The following is an 18,127-nucleotide window of genomic DNA, read 5'->3' as shown; positions in this document are numbered from 1 at the left end:
AATGCCTGGTTCACCCCCAACTCAAATCCTTAAGATCACAAAAAGGAAACTCCAGTCCATTTGGCGTCACTCCCCTTCTGAAAATAACAAAAATAACCTAACAGAATTTGCGAGAATGTACAAAAAAGAAATAACCAAAGCCAAAAAGAACACCTTCAATGACCGGATTGAGAAAGCTAAATCCAACACTAAAGAATTATTCTCCATCCTCCGCGAACTAGAATCCCCAATTCAACCGGTAGACAATGCCCCAAAGGATAAAGTATGGTGTACTAACATACAAAATGCTCTATCAAATAAAATCCTGTCCTTGCAATGCAAAATTGCAAAACAAAAGGCCTCACTACCACTCACTGACCAACAAACTAGTCAACCTTCGCTGACTAGGACAACCACACCCTTTAGATTCAAGACGATCTCCATAATTGAAACAGAAAAAATAATACTCTCCCTCAAACCTTCTAAATGTAAAGGCGACACGTGCCCAGCACAGATAATAAAGGATGCAGCTAGAGACCTATCCCCTTTTATCTCCAAGTTGATAAACTCCTCATTTAAAACAGTACCGGCCAATCTTAAAGAATCCTGGGTTCTACCATTACTTAAAATCGAACCCTGGACCCCTCTATCCCTACCAATTACAGACCCATCACCACTCTGCCATTTATACTTAAAATTTTAGATAGAGCTGCTTACATACAAATTCAGGACTATCTAGAAGCCAACCACCTACTTGGCTCACGACATTCGGGCTTCCGCCCTCTCCATGGCACTGAAACAGCACTGTTCGACCTTAAGACTCAAATTGAAGAACTAAAGGATAATGGAAAAATAGCTTTGCTACTCCTACTGGACTTTTCGGCAGCGTTCGACTTGGTGGACCATGCAGTGTTATTTCTGCCGCCAACTTCACCAAATATGCTATAGCTTGGGTCTAATCCTTCTTAGCTAACCGGACCATGAGTCTTCTCTACTTCAGCCTCTGCCGACCCCATTAAAATAACCTGCGGTGTCCCACAAGGATCCTGCGTCTCCCCTACTATGTATAATATCTTCACCAAGCCTCTGTTTGACAAGTTGGATAGACTGGGTGTCACCTACACTAATTATGCAGATGACACACAGATCCTCATACCCCTTTTGGGCAACTTCGAGACTGACTCGGCCTTGGTGAACAAAATATACACCCTTGTTCAGGCATGGATGGCATCCCATGGCCTCTGCCCGAATGACGAAAGAAACGGAATTACTAATCTTAGGTTCTGAAGCTAATATCCAAAAACTCAGCCCAAACTACACATCCTTCAACATCGATAACAACCCTATCAAGGTGATGTCTGTAGTTAAAACTTTAGGATTCTACTTGGACTCCTCTCTCACTCTTAAAAAGCAAGTCCATTCCCTTGCCTCATCCACAACATACACTTGCAAACTCATCAGAGCTTCCAGACCATACCTCCCAAGAGCGAGCTGCACCACACTAGCCAACGCTCTTATGTCAAGATTAGATTACTGTAATGCCCTGTACTCGGGAGCCAACAAATACATTAGACAAAATCCAAAGACTGCAGAATAACGCCCTGAGGGCAGCATTGAACATCACTTACAGAGAGCATATTACCCAATTCAGGAAGGAGGTTAACTGGCTGAATATAACTGACAGAATTATCCTCAAAACAGCATCCCTCACCTCCAAATGCCTGAATAACTTAGCACCCCCATACCTTATGGATAAAATTACCAGGAGAACAGCTACCCGCCCTACAAGATCTGCTAACTCATTTATGTTAGAGATTCTTAGGTTCAAACGCTCGACACCAGGTGGAACCAGTTTCCCTGTTAAAGCGGCACAATGTTGGAACAAATTACCAGTTGACCTCAGACTAGAACAACCCTACCCTATATTCAGACATGAGATACTCAATTGGCTACACACTAATGACACCTAACTGCCGAACTACACTTCTACCTCTCCAGCCCCTACACGACCCTTTGTTCCCTCAAACTACACTGTAGATTGGTTAACTATACACGCATGGTCGTCTGTTCTGTCATATTTGCATGCACCATGGATACACGCTAACGTAGACATGTAAGGTTGTATATACATATCTGTATATGTATGTGTGCATATATTGTTACTCGCGATAATGCCTCCTTGAGTTACCAAGACCATTGCTTCGCATTTAATGCATCTTGTACCTGTATGTTTGCTCCTACTGCAATCACTGCTCTATGTATTGCTACCTTGTACTGTAACTAAGTTTTATGATTTCTTGTTTCTGTTGCGCCCGTCTACCTAAGGGCTTGGTGCGCATTACCAAACAAATAAACAAACAAAACCAGTTTTCAAAAAAGGGAAGCCGTGACGACCCGGAGAACTACCGACCCATTGCTTTGTCAGAAACCATGGGGAAAATATTTGCCACCTTTCTCCCAAAAAAAATTGCTATATGGGCCGATGGCGCACAGTTATCTGATAACAGACAAACAGGATTTACTAAAGGTGTTGGAGTGGAACTAAATTTAGTGCTATTAAACTTGGCCAAATTGAATGCTATAAAACAAAAGAAAAGACTGTTTTTGGCATTTGTCGACTTAAAACAAGCATTCAACAGTATCGACCGCCAGCTCCTTTGGAAAAAAACTAAAAAACTGGGGTTGCCCAAATCAGCTTTTGGCTCCACTAATGGCACTATACGCAAAAACCAGCATTCGAGTGCGTTTAAACGCAGAAGGGGATCGAACACAAGAAATACAAACTACAAAGGGAGTGAAACAAGGCTGTTCCCTGGCTGCCTTACTATTCAAACTCTTTATAGCTGATCTTCCAGCTGCTCTAGCTCAAACAAGGTCCCCCCCCACCCCCGAAAGTAAACGGAAATCACCTAAGCCACGTAATTTATGCTGACGACGTGGTATTATTAGACAGCACAGAAATTGGCCTTCAAAGACTGCTATCTTCACTACAAACATATCTGTCAGGCAACCAGCTGACTATAAACTTGAAGAAGTTGTAAGTCATTGCATTGGGTCCAAAAACAAACACTAAGAACAAAATATTCATGTGGAAAGTGAATAACGAATCCCTGTTCAAATCGGACACAATTCGCTATATGGGGGTTGTATTATATCGATAAGAGTGGAGCTGGACAAATGAAGTGTCTTCTCGTATGAAAATCCTAGCATTACAAGGAGCGAAACTGCACGCAAAATACGGGAAGCTTTCGCTACAGCCGGTAATTACTTTCTATACCCAAAAAGTGACTCCAATAGTATGTTTTGGCAGTGAAACAAGTTGGAATATTGACGCCAAATTCTGGATTCAACTGGAAGGCAAATTTTGGCACAAAGTTCTTAAATTACAACAGTGTGCCTCAATGGTGGCAATTTGTCACGAGCTGGGACTCAACTCCTTACATTCCTTAGTACTGTGGAAATCAATAACCTTGCTGCGAAAAATGAGATTAACACCAGGAGCAAAACCCTACTTGATTTTAAATAACAAAAGCAACGAGCCATCAGCCTCCTTGCTAAATAGTTGGGAAGAGAAATTGTTGTCAATTCTAGAAGCCACGGATGTAAATATGTCATTGGTGTTGCATATTCCACAACTGGCAAAGGTCAAGTTCAGTCAATGGAATTGGATAATCAACGCTAATACAAGAGCTTCATTGTCGACCGCCATAGACCTGGGAACGTCTTCGCAAAAAGCAGGTGAGTTACCAAAGTATCTTACCAAATTCCCATTGCAATATCATAGAAATCAGTTCCTGAGACTACGACTTAACCTTTACCATACACGTGAGATTCTGATGAAAAGAAATGACCCAGCAACAAAGAGCGACATCTGTCGTTTGTCAGACCGAATCAATAAAACACTTGATAACTGAATGCTCTAACATCGCAAACCAGCGTTCATTGCACTTGGCGCGCTTTGCTCCAAAGAATGGAAACATGGCTGAATGGTGGAGTTATGCAATATTGGGGATAAATACCAACTTAACCTGTGCAATCATCAACTTCGTCGATATTATCCTCCCACATTCAGCGGAGCTGATTGAAATTTGTCTGTGAGGTCACAAATATAAATGCGAGGTTCAGGCTAAAGAAAAGGGGAAACGAGACTCAAGAAACAGACGATTGTGACTCCATTGATGACGGAAGTGGACAAAGACCGTCTGTGGCACCAAAGAGGAGATGTGTGAAAGCGGTTTCATTTTACGTCTTTCTTTCTTTCTTTCTTTCTTTCTTTCTTTCTTTCTTTCTTTCTTTCTTTCTTTCTTTCTTTCTTTCTTTCTTTCTTTCTTTCTTTCTTTCTTTCTTTCTTTCTTTCTTTCTTTCTTTCTTTCTTTCTTTCTTTCTTTCTTTCTTTCTTTCTTTCTTTCTTTCTTTCTTTCTTTCTTTCTTTCTTTCTTTCTCTCTCAAACTAAAGTCAATAAAATAAAAAATAATACCTTTGTGTTTCATCTTAATGCTAGGCATCTTAAGATCTTGATTGAAATACAGACAACAAAACCACAACCAGCAGGGAGTAAGCACCGCCCCTCAACCCCAGCTAGCCACTGGAGGAAGTGTTATCAACGAAGGTTACATTAGTCTGCAATTCTGCAGTTTCTGACCACACCGCAAGTCAAGTAGCTGATGTCTATTGGGTATATATGAGCCTTCAACCAAATTAAAGTGCTTAATCAGTCATCTATCAATGTTTGCAGTAAAATTAAAGTGCTTACTGGCATCCGGCAGCCGCACAGCCAAACGGCACCAGCCCTTCTTCCACCATGGCTTATGCCGCGAGAGTGACAAAGCGGCGCTTTTGAAAGGGCCGGCGTCGTCACGTGATGCAATCACGTGGTTCTTGTTAGCTCCTCCTCCCTCTGGCCATCAAGAGCAACCCGCTCGCAATGCTGCTAGAGGGGGGAGCGAGGCAAGTATTTCTGCTCTCCAAATGAATAAAAGGGCTTCTGCAGGACCTTTCAGCCTTTCTGCACAAGGTTACATTACAATTCTGTGGGGCAGGCTGACTGATTAGGCCTCCTGCTGTCCTGCATCACTGCTACCATGGATCCAGTGCCAAGTGGTGAGAGTTCTTTCAATATTCCTCTTCAGCTTGGACAATCTGATTTTACAGCGCAATAACCGGTTTGTGCAAATGAGAATCTAAAGTCCTTGGATTTTTCCTTTGTGGCTGGATTTGCGTAGGGGGGAGGATAACTTTGTTTCAGCATTATAGACTGTAGGCACCGAGTGACAAAATGTTGGTCAATCTGGTAAATTATCTAAGTGAGCTGCAAATAATTTCTGTGCCCAGCTCTGCTCCTGACATCTGCATCTTTCAAGTTCCTGCACGCGTCACCTCTTTGCTGCCACCGCAGACAGTGGCTCCAAAGATTTTAGCTTGATAAGTGGTAGATCCGCAATACAGTTTGGTGGTCGTCTAGGGTAGAATGGCATTACCAATAAGGGTGGAACTTAAACTACTTTATCCACTCACCCTACTGCTATGCTGACCCTAAAGGGCCCTAAAGGGCTGGGAAACTCCCAAGGAATAGAACAAAGTTGATGGGCAGGTTCCTTAAACGATTGTCGCTCAGAGCCTCCAGCAATGAGTTCACGCGAATAACAGACCGCGTAGGACCTATTCAGCAGCTAAAAGAAGAATGAGAAAATACAGACAAGTCATTTTATTGTCAATGGGTAGAAGTACCATGGGTATAGATGGCTGCATCATCGGAATAATTTAGTCCCTTGGGAAAGACTGTAAATGGCTAATTTGAACAGAGAGCTTGTATCTCAATGATGAATAGAATCATGTGTTTGTCATAGTGCTTCATGATGAATTTCTCTTTAAGCACTGTAATAATAGGTGTTATTACCCCATTTTATGCTACTCTATTGGCCTCTGAAGGATAAACTGTTAAGTCTGCCTTGCTGTTGGATTCAAACTTGCCAAGTTCAGTCTGGCCTTGTGTGCTGTCCACCTGAATTTGGTCCATTAAAGTTACTGCAACAAGAAAGGAGACCTCACAGGAAGCTGGTTGCGGATATGCGGAAGACAAAGGCTCTGCAAGCCAGACCTGGCAGATCTTTACTAAGGTCCTAAGGAAGTGTGGCACCTAATGTCACAGAACTGGATGCATTAGCCCTTCAAAGTGTCACTTAACTGGGTTTTGAAGCTTGAAGCAGTTTGAAACATTTTGATTAGCACCTACAGGTTGGAGACTCATGATTGTACCTCAATACTAGCTTTGGTGAAAAGATAAAAAGCATCACATCATCCAGTGTGTCTTTGGTGGGTTCATTTGCCTGCTTAGTGATGAGTAGCAAATCCTTATCTACTTGTTTGGTTAGTGGGATTGAGTGGAGAATTATTTTATGCCATAATGATGTAAAAGATTTCCTCAAAGTCACACGTGACCATACCAGATTGCCAAGGAACGAGATTGAGGGGAGTGGCGACGAACATGCACATCAGCTAGAATAATTTTTCAGTTTGAAGAGGAAGTGTTAGGGGATGAGCAACTAGCTTTTACAAGGTCTGAGTACCAATAATTTGAGCCCCATGGGAAACTGCGCCTCTGCTCCTGAATACGTTGGTTGAGTGGGGGAGAGAGGAGAAATGACATAAAGACACTAGTCATCCTAAGGAAGGTTTATTGCTCCCTTTCTAGTGTCCCAGCAGGGGGACAGTAGACTTCTACTGAGAACAGGCCAAGGGACTTATCGCTCCTCTGACAACTACAATGGTGCAGCCCAATGCATGCACTTAAATAAGACAGCCTACTAAAACCTGAGATTCTAATGGGACTTGCATACAAGGTTCACTGCTGCTCCCAAGCAAAAGCAGTTTTTTAACAAAACAACCTTAAAGCGTCAGCTAGCCCTCCAGTGCAACCGTGCTCTGTTGTGCATAAAGAAAATGAACATAAGTAAAACTGAGACCATTGTCACATATGTGGCGCTCCATAACCAGGAACAGTGAACCACAATAGAAGGGCGGACAAGCCCCTGGATTGCTGGGCTCCTGAGCCCGTTATCCATGCAAGTGTCCTTGAAGCTCCATGCACCCATCTGCAATAAAAAAAACAATCAATGTGATGACAGAAGTGGGATAGTTTGCCCCAGGTCTGCTCAGGAACAGTAGGACTTCTGAGCGTCTGGAGAGGAAATCAAGAGGTAATGAAATTAACCCTTGCTGCACGCCTGTGTTTAAGCGATGTTGCCACGATCTCATCAACTGTTAGCACTCCAGCACTTTAATAAGAAAGCCAACCTTAGGAAACAACCAATGGCAAAACCAATCGTTTTCGCATTTGTTTATTGCATTTCACATTTTATAACTAAACTTGCAGTAAGTGCTGGGGCTCTACTTGGCCAGTAATTCCAAACCAGTCTGTAAATTAGTGCTTGCAGAGCAATAACATGAGTAATACATCTAATAGAAAGAAGTCTCTTCACTTTGATGTAATAAAGCCTTTTTACTATGTGTACTAATATTACATGTCCCTGAACACTGCTTGGAATTTCTAAGGTAAGCATGGTGGTTTGAAGGGTCAGCTTGCGGGGTGGGAGGGGGGGGGTGGGTTCGAATTTCTAAGGTAAGCATGGTGGTTTGAAGGGTGAGCTTGCGAGGGGGGAGGGGGGTTCGAATTTCTAAGGTAAGCATGGTGGTTTGAAGGGTGAGCTTGCGGGGTGGGGTGTGGGGGGGCAGAAGCCCTATGTTTTATTGCACGTCTTGGGTGATGTTGGGAGTCCATCAGAAACGCCCAATATGTTTGTTCTAAATGGACACTTTGGCTTTGTTCAACATATTAGGGGAATGTTTTTGTTTTAGCATCCATATGGTTCCTTCTTGACTTGGTTCTAATTTCTGCACTTATTTACACACTTACCTTTTTCCCTCCATTTATTTTTCCTGGGAACAGTGAGTTTGAGTCATTGGATGAGCGATGTGTGGAGAAGAATAACCAGTTGGCGTTTGACATTGCTGAAAAGGAGTTTGGAATCTCCCCCATTATGACGGGCAAGGAGATGGCATCTGTTGGGGAACCAGACAAACTTTCCATGGTGATGTACCTGACCCAGTTCTATGAAATGTTCAAGGATTCTGTGACTACTGGCGGTAAGCTTGGGACATATATAGCAATATGCATTCTGCTGTGAGTTTGTGTATTTTGTTGGACCAAGCAAGTGTGAGGTCTGGCACAGTTTGTGTACTTTGTATTAATATATGTATGCTTGATGCATGTTGGTGAACTTCATTCAGTTGTAGAATACATTCCTAGATGGTCCAGTGTTTGAATTCCTGTGGCAGGAAAAGGGTCAAACTTTGCTTGGACGTTTACATGGTCATAGTCAAGCTGGACAAAGGAAAGTATGCTTCACGTTGGAGAGTCAATTTTTGGAAACATTGAACAAGGGCCTGCGTTAGAGGCCAAAGCATGGTGTCATTTTGAGTTGAGTAGAAGAAAATGGACACAGCTACAAGAGGAAGCGATGGGGATGCACACAGATTGAAGTGCACAAATGCACCCATAAAGTTAGATTTAGCTGGCAAAGGATAGCTTTCAGACATTGTGATTCCCACTGTAGAGTGGTATATTTGAAAAAGCATACTGACAACTTTGTAGTATGCTGCAGCAGCGCAGGTATATGGATGGTATAGTACAGTAAGTAACCCTATATCATGTAAAGATTGAGGCATGATCAACATTAAATAGTGAAGTACTGATTTCAAAATGAAGGGGATTTATGTGGGTGCTCTAGTACGTGGCATAGTCATTTTCTCTCAATTCGTTAATAGTACAGTACTCTAATGCCATTCATTAAACTACCATTGGGCACTTTCTCCCACATTATGAAGGACTGAAAACTGTATTTGTGTATGGAAGGTCTGTGGGAATGCAACACACCCTCTTAGAGTTCCCTTCTACAGCAACTATTTGGCCTCCACGTGCGGAAACTGTACAAGAGGAACCAAAGTGTGTAAATGGCTGAGTGGGAACTACACACAACGGCATATGTGCTCATGGGTGCTGCGCCGGGAGCAATACCTGAACGAAAACCCCTTGTTGCGAAAGTATCGCCTGTGGCCAAGGGCAAAGGAAGTAGACTGGCTGAATGCCTCCTAAATTGCCTCAAACCAAGGGGAAACAACCTAACTTGGATAGCTTTGCCAGGTCCAGACAACTGGCGCCTGGAGAGAGCATGGAACCAACGCAGGAAAAAGAAGGGAGGGCCAAGGAGCTGCATAACCAAGTGATATTAGCCATAGCGGGTTTAAAGAACTTGCTGGGGACACAGATTGCGATGGAACAGCAGGATTTTGGATTGTAATGTTGGATTGTTGCGCCAGGATGCGCAGAGCTTAGTAGAGAGCACAACTACACTGGAAACACAGGTGAAGGAGAATTCAGGTGCACTCCGGGACACTCATGCAGAGAATCATGTGCTGCAGCAAAAGGTGAGCCTGCTGGAAGGTAAAGTTGAAGAGGCCGAGGGACGGCCCTGGAGAAAACATTCGCATAGTAGGCCTGCCTGAAGGTTAAGAAGGCTCGGACCAGACCTATATAGAGAACATGCTGCTTCAGGAGTTTGGGCCTGGGAGCCTCACACAGGGTTTCACAATTGAGAGAGCGCATCGAGCGCTAGCTCGGCGGTCCCCCGCTGGGGCCCCTCCGGGACAAAATATTGTTAGTCTCGAATTATAAAGATAGTGGGAAAATATTGGCCTACTCCAGGCAAACAGACGAGTTGAAGAGGGCCTCTGCAGACCTGGAGGTCTACCCTGATTATACATTCCAAGTACAGAAGAGCAGGGCACAATTCTCAGCAGCTAAGGCTAGGCTCTGCATGGCTGGACTGAAATACATGGTGATATATCCAGCACGGTTTAAGATTATTCACAACCACCCGGAGGAAGTGCCGGCATGGATGGACAGAGAAGATGCATCCATGGGAAGCACAAAGGGAAGGCAATCGAGAGAAGCGCAAAGAGAGCCCAACTCGAAGCTAGAGGTAACTAGAAGCTGCTGAGTGGAGCGACTTATGCAGCTATGGGTGCCAGTGGAAAGGCACTTAATTTATCACGTGGGGACTGAAGGGCTTTTTTTGTTTTGAGCGGTGTCCCTGTGAAGTGGTCCTAGATGCTTGCAACTGGTGGTTCGATGTGGCGGGGTTTGTTAGCAATCAAGGCTTTGCAATAGGAAGAAAAGACTGAGCTCGATGGCGGTGCCGGCTACACTGTGTTCTATTTTTTGAGGGCACTTGTTTTTGTGCCCACTTGGTGTGCACCAACCCTAGGCAGGACAGCTTGGGGCGAATGCGAGAAACTGACACGCCTGAGCAGGGTAACCAAGCTGGGCGGTTATTAGTTGGGGAAGTTTGGGAAGTTCAAAAAGGGAGAGGGTTGCCTGCATGTTTGAGAAGGGAGATGAGCAGCACAGCGTTTCGGGTTATATCACTGGGTGGGGATGATAATGGTGGGGTTGGCGTGAAAGGGTTGGTCAGAAAGGACTAAAAACAGATGGCAGGAACTATGAATGTATTTACCTGGAATGTGAGTGGGTTGAATGCGTATGTGAAGAGAAAAGGGTATTTGCATATCTTAAGAGAAGCAAAGTGGACATTGCCTTATTACAGGAAACGCAATTTAGGGCTGAAAAGCAAGCACTGTTGGCTGACAAGTAGAGGTGGCAGGTATTTGGTTCCTCGTATTCTGCCTATGCACGCAGCGTCTTGATATGGATAGCGCCCTTGGTTCCCTTTAAGGTTATACACAGCAAAACTGACAAGGAGGGCAGGATGGTGCTAGTGTAAGGCCTCCTGGAACAAGTGGACATCTGCCTGGTCAATACGTATGCCCCAAATCACAGTGCAGCTAAATTTTACAAGACCCTATATTCGGGGCTGGGCTCTTACCGAAGAGTAACATGTTATGGGGAGGGGGGGGGGTGGAGACTTTAACTGCACGCTCAACCCAATCCTGGATAGATCAGACACCAAGTATACCAAACCAGCTCCTCCTGGCAGGACATTAAAGGCACTTCTGTATTCTTTCGCTCTAGAAGATGCCTGGAGGTGTCTTCACCCAGAGGCTAGACACTAATAGCACTTTTCAGCGCCACACACAGTGCACACAAGGATGGATTATTTCTTTGTTGGAAAAGAATTGACACACCATATCACACATGTTCAGTATAAGGGCACAGTTTTGTCGGATCATGCCCCACTTACCCTACAGTGGCAATATGTGCCCCCTACTGCCTCGATACCCACGTGGAGGCTCAGAAGCAAAGCGTTAAGAGACCCCCACCCATTTCATGATTGCATAAAAAAGGGCATTGGTGAATATGTTTTGCACTATTTGGGCAGTGTGTCCAGTGCCAGTGTTTTGAGGATAGCTTGAGAAAATTTGAACATTTCCAGGAATCGCATGCAGCTAGTGATGCAAGGGCTAGGGAACGAAGACAGAAATGTATGGATTGCTGGGAGAGGTTGGGCAAACAGCTTTGCTTAATACACGGAGAGGCAGCTCACAGAAGGGGATAAGCTGCACCGATTGTTAGCATGGTTGTACAAGAAGGAAGGATGGCTGGGCCCTATACATTCAATAAATGTAGGACAAGGGGACTTATGCTACACTAAAAAGGGAGTTAATGATGCGGTCTGAGATTTTTTATCATTTACTGTACCAGAAGGGACCCCCAGTGTCTGGCACCCACCTTGTGGAGGCTTTGGAAGAGATTGAGCTCCCAGGCTTGACCCAGGAGGATAGGGATGGCTTAGAAGCACCCCTTACTTTGCAAGACATACAAAACTTAATTGCGGGTTTGCCGACTGGGAAGACGCCAGGTTCGGATGGTCTCGCTAGCGAATTTTATAAAGAATATACTCAAGAATTGGCCCCCAATTTGCTTGGTGCCTTCAATGATGCCTACGAGGCGGGAGTTCTTCCACTTAGCCTGAGAGAATCTATTATTGTAACCCTACTTAAGCCTCATAAAACCCTGACGGAATGTAGCTCTTTCAGGCCCCTATCAATGCTCAATCAGGACAATAAGATACTTAAGTGCATACTAGCAGACTGACTGAAAAAAGTGATAAAGTTAGTGCAATCGGACCAAACGGGATATGTCCCAGGCTGCAGCATGGCTTGGAACTTGAGGAGACTACACCATGTAATAGATAGGACAGCATCCTGGGAAACGCTGTGCGCCATAGCCACGCTGGACACAGTGAAAGCGTTTGATTCAGTGCGATGGGACTGGCTTAATGCAACTCTGCGCAGATTTGGTTTTGGGCAGGCATACATTAAGTGGGTCCAGTTAGTGTACACCAGACAAGTGGCTAGAGTCAAAACAGGTAGATTCATCTCAGAGGCATGGGAATTAGAAAAAGGCACGAGGCAGGGCTGCCCGCTGTCACTGTTGCTGTATGTCCTTGCTATGGAGCCGATTGCTCTTAGGACGGAATTTGAGGAGGCAGGCATCAAGATAGATGGGGCCAGACATTTGATATCCTTAAACGCGGATGATACTCTATTATACATCCAGAAGATAATCTGAAGCTGCTACTAGAGGCCATGGTGCTGTTCGCGAAACTGTCTGGGAGCACAATTAGCGTGGACAAATCCGCATTGTTCACGATAGCCAGGCTGCGTAAGATAGTGCACCGTACTGGCCCTGCAGTGGGAAATGCACAAGTTTTGTTATTTAGGAATTCATGTGCATCACACCCCGGCAGAGGAGCATATACACAACACACTGCAGGCCCTAGAGGGCATCAAAAGCTCTATGAATTTCTGGACTAAACTGCCCCTTTCAATGATGGGGAGATCAGCCTTGCTGAAAATTGTGGTATTGCCCAGAGTGTTACACTTTTTTGTGACTGTCCCGTTTGACACACCCTCCAAGCTCTTAAAAAAGGGCATAGCTATCTGTAGAAGGTTCTTGTGGCAAAATGGGAGGAGTAGAAAAGCATTATCGTCACGGTACAGACCGCATGCAGAAGGAGGCATTAGGATCCTACACTTTGAATTATATTACTGTTAGGGAGAATTCTCTGTTTAGGCTGAATTTCCTAACCTAGTGAGTCCCCCGGCAGCTTTGCTGGATTTTTGGGGTTTATTTTTTTCTCTTGCCAAGAGTGAGACTCTTTTACCCTCACTCTTGGACATGATTTGAATGTGTTGCTTTGAATCTAGAAGTGTTTAATGGGCTATGGGGTCTTTTACTCCATAGGGTTTCATGTGTTTTTGTGATGTTACACAGCACCCTCAGTGCAGTGACACAGGGGTGTCATAGTGACCCCCCAGTATAGACTCCATACCCTGGGACTGACTACTGTCTCCCAGGGCATGTCAAGTCACCATTGACTTTACTAGTCTTAAATTCTGAACAGAACCAGTACAAACCATCATATTGTGGACGTACTGGCTGGGGCAATTTGATTGCCCCAGGGTCTGTTAGTCGAGGGGGCACGTCTCCGTCCCCCCTGATTGAGTTTTGGCTGGTGGCAGTGGATACTACTTTTTATATTCAACCGCGAATATTTTTCCTATGGGATTTCCCATTGTTTTAGGCTACTATCTTTATTTAATTATTTACGGTAGCCTCGAACATACCGCCAGTTTATTTAATTTATATTAATTCTCCGGTTGGTATTTTTTGCCAAAACTTGATTCTAAAATGGCGTTTGTTCTCTTCTGTGACTCCAACCCAAGTCGAGCCCTTTGTTCCACTTTTTGGCGGGCTTCTCCACAGAAGCCCTCCAAAGTGGTGCCACTCTGTCTGGGGTACTTAGGAGGGGTGGAGGGGGATTTAGGCACCCTGGACTGAGTTGCCTAGGCAACTCAAGTCGCACTCCATCCTGATTGGCCCAAGTGGTGAGCCGGCCGGCTCACCACTTAGCATGTTTGAGTGACAGCTAGGCTGAGTGAATGGGGGTTTGCTGCATAAAAGCAGGGCTTTGGGGACTGGAACTTCAGAAGTCGCCACAGGACCTAAGAATCAAACGAGGGAGAAGCTGAGCTGACCTGCCACGACACCACCACTGGTGGAGCCCTGCTGGACTGTCTCACCACTTTTCCCAACGACAGAGGAGATCTCCCGCCGGAGAGTCTTCTTCCTTTGACTGGTGGGGATAACCAGTTTCACCATCTTTTCGCTTTCCCAACGACCTCGTGGCCGCCTTGCCTGTGCCAAGCACCCCGGCAACCGGGATACCACGTTTTACCACGACCGCGAAACAAAGGTACCACCTTTAACCAGAAAACTCTGCGGCTGGTTTCTTCCCTGGTAGTGCAACAACCTTCATCTTTCCTCCAAGTCGAGATCTTCTCTTCCCCTGGACGACGACGCAACTTGCACCCACTACCAGGAACAACTGCCACCGCTGGAGGATCCTTCCCACTTAAGGTACCGTGTCCCGCCTGGCTTCCCTTGCTACCGACTGTACGGGGTAGATTTAGCCCCCAGCTTTTGAACCTAGGTTAGTCTGGGACACCCTGGTTAAACTGTCTTAACGCCTCTCTAAACTCTTTTTGAACCCTCTGTAAGACTTTCTAAGCCTAGTGTAACTGTGTGATCTTGGGCGCATTTGTGCTCTGCTCTCTCTAAGAGGGGGCCCAGCCTTTGGACTTTGGCTCACCAGTGACTTTTTGCTCTCTGTCTTGCTAATAGTGTTCCTGAATCGTAGAGTGGTGTACCTCTTCATATTCTGTCTTTTTCCCTCCCTTTCTCACAAACTTATTGGAGTGCAATAAGGTTAAGCGCTCACCTCTGTATGAAAATAAGTGGTGTTTTACTGTGATTTATCTGATAGGGAAAAAGGGGTGTATGTATTACAATAGTAACTGTGTTTAGAAGATTTTACAACAAGAGTGCTGGAGTGTTTCAACTGTGTGTTTTTAAATAAATAATTATATACTTTGATACCAAAGCTCTGGTCAGTGTTTGCTTGTATTATTGTATATGAGTGCCTATTGAGTATACTTTGCATACTGCCTAACTCTTCTTGAGGGAAGTCTGACTGCTCAACCACAGCTACCAGGTAAATCTGGGTGGTACAGACTGCTACCAAGTGGGTTTACTGCCAACACCTGTAGTCTTAAATCTTTTGCAGTGGTCCCTAAGGGAACTGCACAGGTTTCTGCATAACAATTACATAGCAGGACAGTTGCAATTTATAGTAGATTGGCTGGCGGAGGACCCAACTCTGGATGCGCTGATGTTGCCATACACTGGGAGGCGTCATTACCTAAAGGAGATATTGTGGCTCAGGAAACGTGAGGACCCTTGGCCACACCTGGTGTCCCTAGGGGTGAACATTTGGGACAGGGCTTTAGCAGGGATGGGGTTGATGGACCTGGTATCGGCACAGATCCCTCTGGTCTCGATAGTGTCCACCTCGCCCCAGGCGAGAATGGGTTTACGCACGTACTTGGAAACCAACAGAGTAGCTACCGTAGGCGATCTGTTGCAGGACGCTAGTTTCATTCCCTTATCAGAGCTGGCAAGGCAGACGGTGATACACTTAGGCCAATATCTGCTGCCTAGCACACTTAAGAGAAAGGTTACGCTTAGATGGCCCACATATGGCGGACTCGTGGGGAGACACTCGATAGTGGATATCAGGGAAGTTGCTAGGTCTGGAAAAGACCCGGGGCTAAGCTGATATCGGAACGGTTGGGACTGGGGGCTAGCTAGTCTTTTGGCTGTAGCTCCTGAGATTCTATCCGGGGCTACAACCAAAAGATCAGGGGCTATAGCCCCCTTAGCCCCCCCCTAGCAACGCCCCTGGTGGATATCCTATACGATATAGCGGAGGGGGGCATACTATATCGTAAATATACAACCTATTGTCTAAAAGGCCTGCCTCCCCTCTGGAGATTAAGGGAAAGTGGGAAGGGGGTCTAGGGGTGACCTTCACAGAAGAAAAATGGGCGATGATACTGGGATACCACAAGACCGTGTCACAAACTGCGAAGCTGCAGCTCATGGGGGCAACACCACAGGGCTGCCCCAGGTGCAATGCGATGGATGCAGGTATGCTTCATATGTTTTGGGCATGTCCAGTGGTTGGGCTCTATTGGCACGAGGTGGGGAACAGGTTACAGAAAGCTGGGTGACATTGGATACGTCTTCTCCAGGTGCATGTTTGCTGGGTTGTTTTACACGTCCGAGAGGCCAGGAAGCATGTCACTAGATTAAAGGACTTGGCGTGCATCCTGGCCAAGCACAGGATAGCTATGACATGAAAATAGTGTAGAGGCCCTGGGGTGGAAGAATGGTGGAGGGATCTATACAGTTGGGGGTGGGGGGGGACTGCAGCATGGAAGGGGGCGATACAACGACACCACGGGGAAGCTTTGGGGAGGATCGATGAATGGGATGCTTTACTTCATACACTGTTTGCTATGGCAGCTACAGAAGATGCAGAAGAGGGTTGACCCTAGAGATGAAATATATTGCTCTGAACTGATCAAAATGTAGTGCGCGTATGGTATAAAGGGGATGACGGCAAGCTGCGGGGGTGGGGGGGGGAATTGTGAGGGGGCGAGGGGAGGAGGGAAGTTGGGACAGAGTCAAGGACATGCCTTAAATTGTTGCATAATAATGTTGCAATTCTGTATGCTGTGTTAGATGTCTGTGTGTGGTTTAATAAAAACGAATAAAACACACTTTAAAACAAAAAACCGCTAAAGTAGGCAATGTGCACATGTGGGTTCTTTTGGAGCCCTGCAGGGTAACCTTTTTATGGTTTTGCGTTGTCTTTAACCCAGTTTCTGGCAGGGTCGGACTGGGAAAAGAAATGGGGCCGGACACTCAAAAAAAAAAAAAAAAAGTGGCTCACCCCTTGTGACCCATGACCTCTGACATCAATGGAAGTGATGTCATTTAACCCCACCTCAAAGAGACATCCCGAGAAGCAATGAAACACAACCTTTCACCACTTGACAAAACAGGAAGTGGCATCAAATAGCATTGTTCCCAAGTACACGACAAAAAATATGGTTATGATTTCAGTAATGTAATATACATTTCATACAAGAATGGATCCCCATACGTATCATTAATATCTGTGTGTATAGATCCATATTGTCAAATTATTGTGAATGAAAGCAGACGTCCAAGGCCAAATGATAATGTTATTGTTTAGCACTTACGCTTAAGCTCTTTTTTATTGAACAAACGTGCATACAATATCACCCAATCTGTGTTACTCATTTATCGACCTAAGAAAGATGAAAGGCTGAGTTGGCCTTGCTGGGATTTGAACCTGCAGAAAACACTCGCATCGCAGCAGCGAGCGCTCAACCCACTGAACTACCATATCGGCTATAGTAAAATGAGCAATTATTCTGTATACCATTAAACTGATTACTGAGATTTAACAGCAGACTAGTTAAGTTCATCTGCAGGGCCAGTGCAAAGTTGGCCGCATGTCAAACCTGCATGCTTCTACTTTCAGGCTTCAGAGGTTGGCAAAATAGGGAAAGCAGCACACTCACAGAACATCCCATACTCTGAGCACTCGTTACCTCATACATGCAAACAAACATCCTGAACAGCATGCCACGGAGATGGGAAAGATAGACACATTACAAAAAAGCATTCATGTGGCACAATGAAGTCAATGGCCACTTGATGTGCGATGGTCAAATATTTCTACACTGTACAGAAGCTTTTCGGCACAAGGATTTTGTCAAGTGTCCGTGGACACAGAGTTGGAATGTTTTGTGATGAAAGTAACAGACAACGGCAGAAAAAAAAACATGCTATTACTGCAACTTGCAAAAGGCAAAATACATAGTCCGAAATGGATGCGTATTCTATTCTAAAATTGGTTGTTTATCACTAATATAACTAATACATATTTATCACTAAAACAGCACAGCCACACCAGGGGGCACTGTGCCCCCTGGAGTGGCAGCATGGTGACACCTGCCGCCCCATCAACTTTGCATGCTGCAGCATGCTGCAGCAGCATGTGAATGATGCATGCATCATAATTTATGATGCACACATCATGCATGCAAATCAATCATCAAAGCATGGTAACATGTGTTACCTTGCTTTGATGAATGATGCCATTGCAGACGATTTTTATTATTTTCAAATTTTGT

At 45.0% G+C, this 18,127-nt stretch overlaps 1 protein-coding gene across 19 annotated transcripts in view; it reads left to right on the top strand.

Moving 5' to 3' along the window:
* Positions 1–18,127, top strand: part of MICAL3 (microtubule associated monooxygenase, calponin and LIM domain containing 3) — a 2,299,897-nt gene that overhangs the window by 967,429 nt on the left and 1,314,341 nt on the right. For all 19 annotated transcript variants that reach the window (XM_069628665.1, XM_069628668.1, XM_069628663.1 and 16 more), the window contains one exon: positions 7,926–8,122. In XM_069628665.1, the coding sequence (XP_069484766.1) occupies positions 7,926–8,122 (197 nt within the window). The remainder of the gene's footprint in view (positions 1–7,925; positions 8,123–18,127) is intronic.

Source organism: Ambystoma mexicanum, chromosome 12 (genome assembly GCF_040938575.1).
Source record: "Ambystoma mexicanum isolate Mex_15411 chromosome 12, UKY_AmexF1_1, whole genome shotgun sequence".
Taxonomy (NCBI): domain Eukaryota; kingdom Metazoa; phylum Chordata; class Amphibia; order Caudata; family Ambystomatidae; genus Ambystoma; species Ambystoma mexicanum.
Note: the sequence above shows the minus strand (reverse complement) of the source record. Positions and strands in the feature narration are given on the sequence as shown.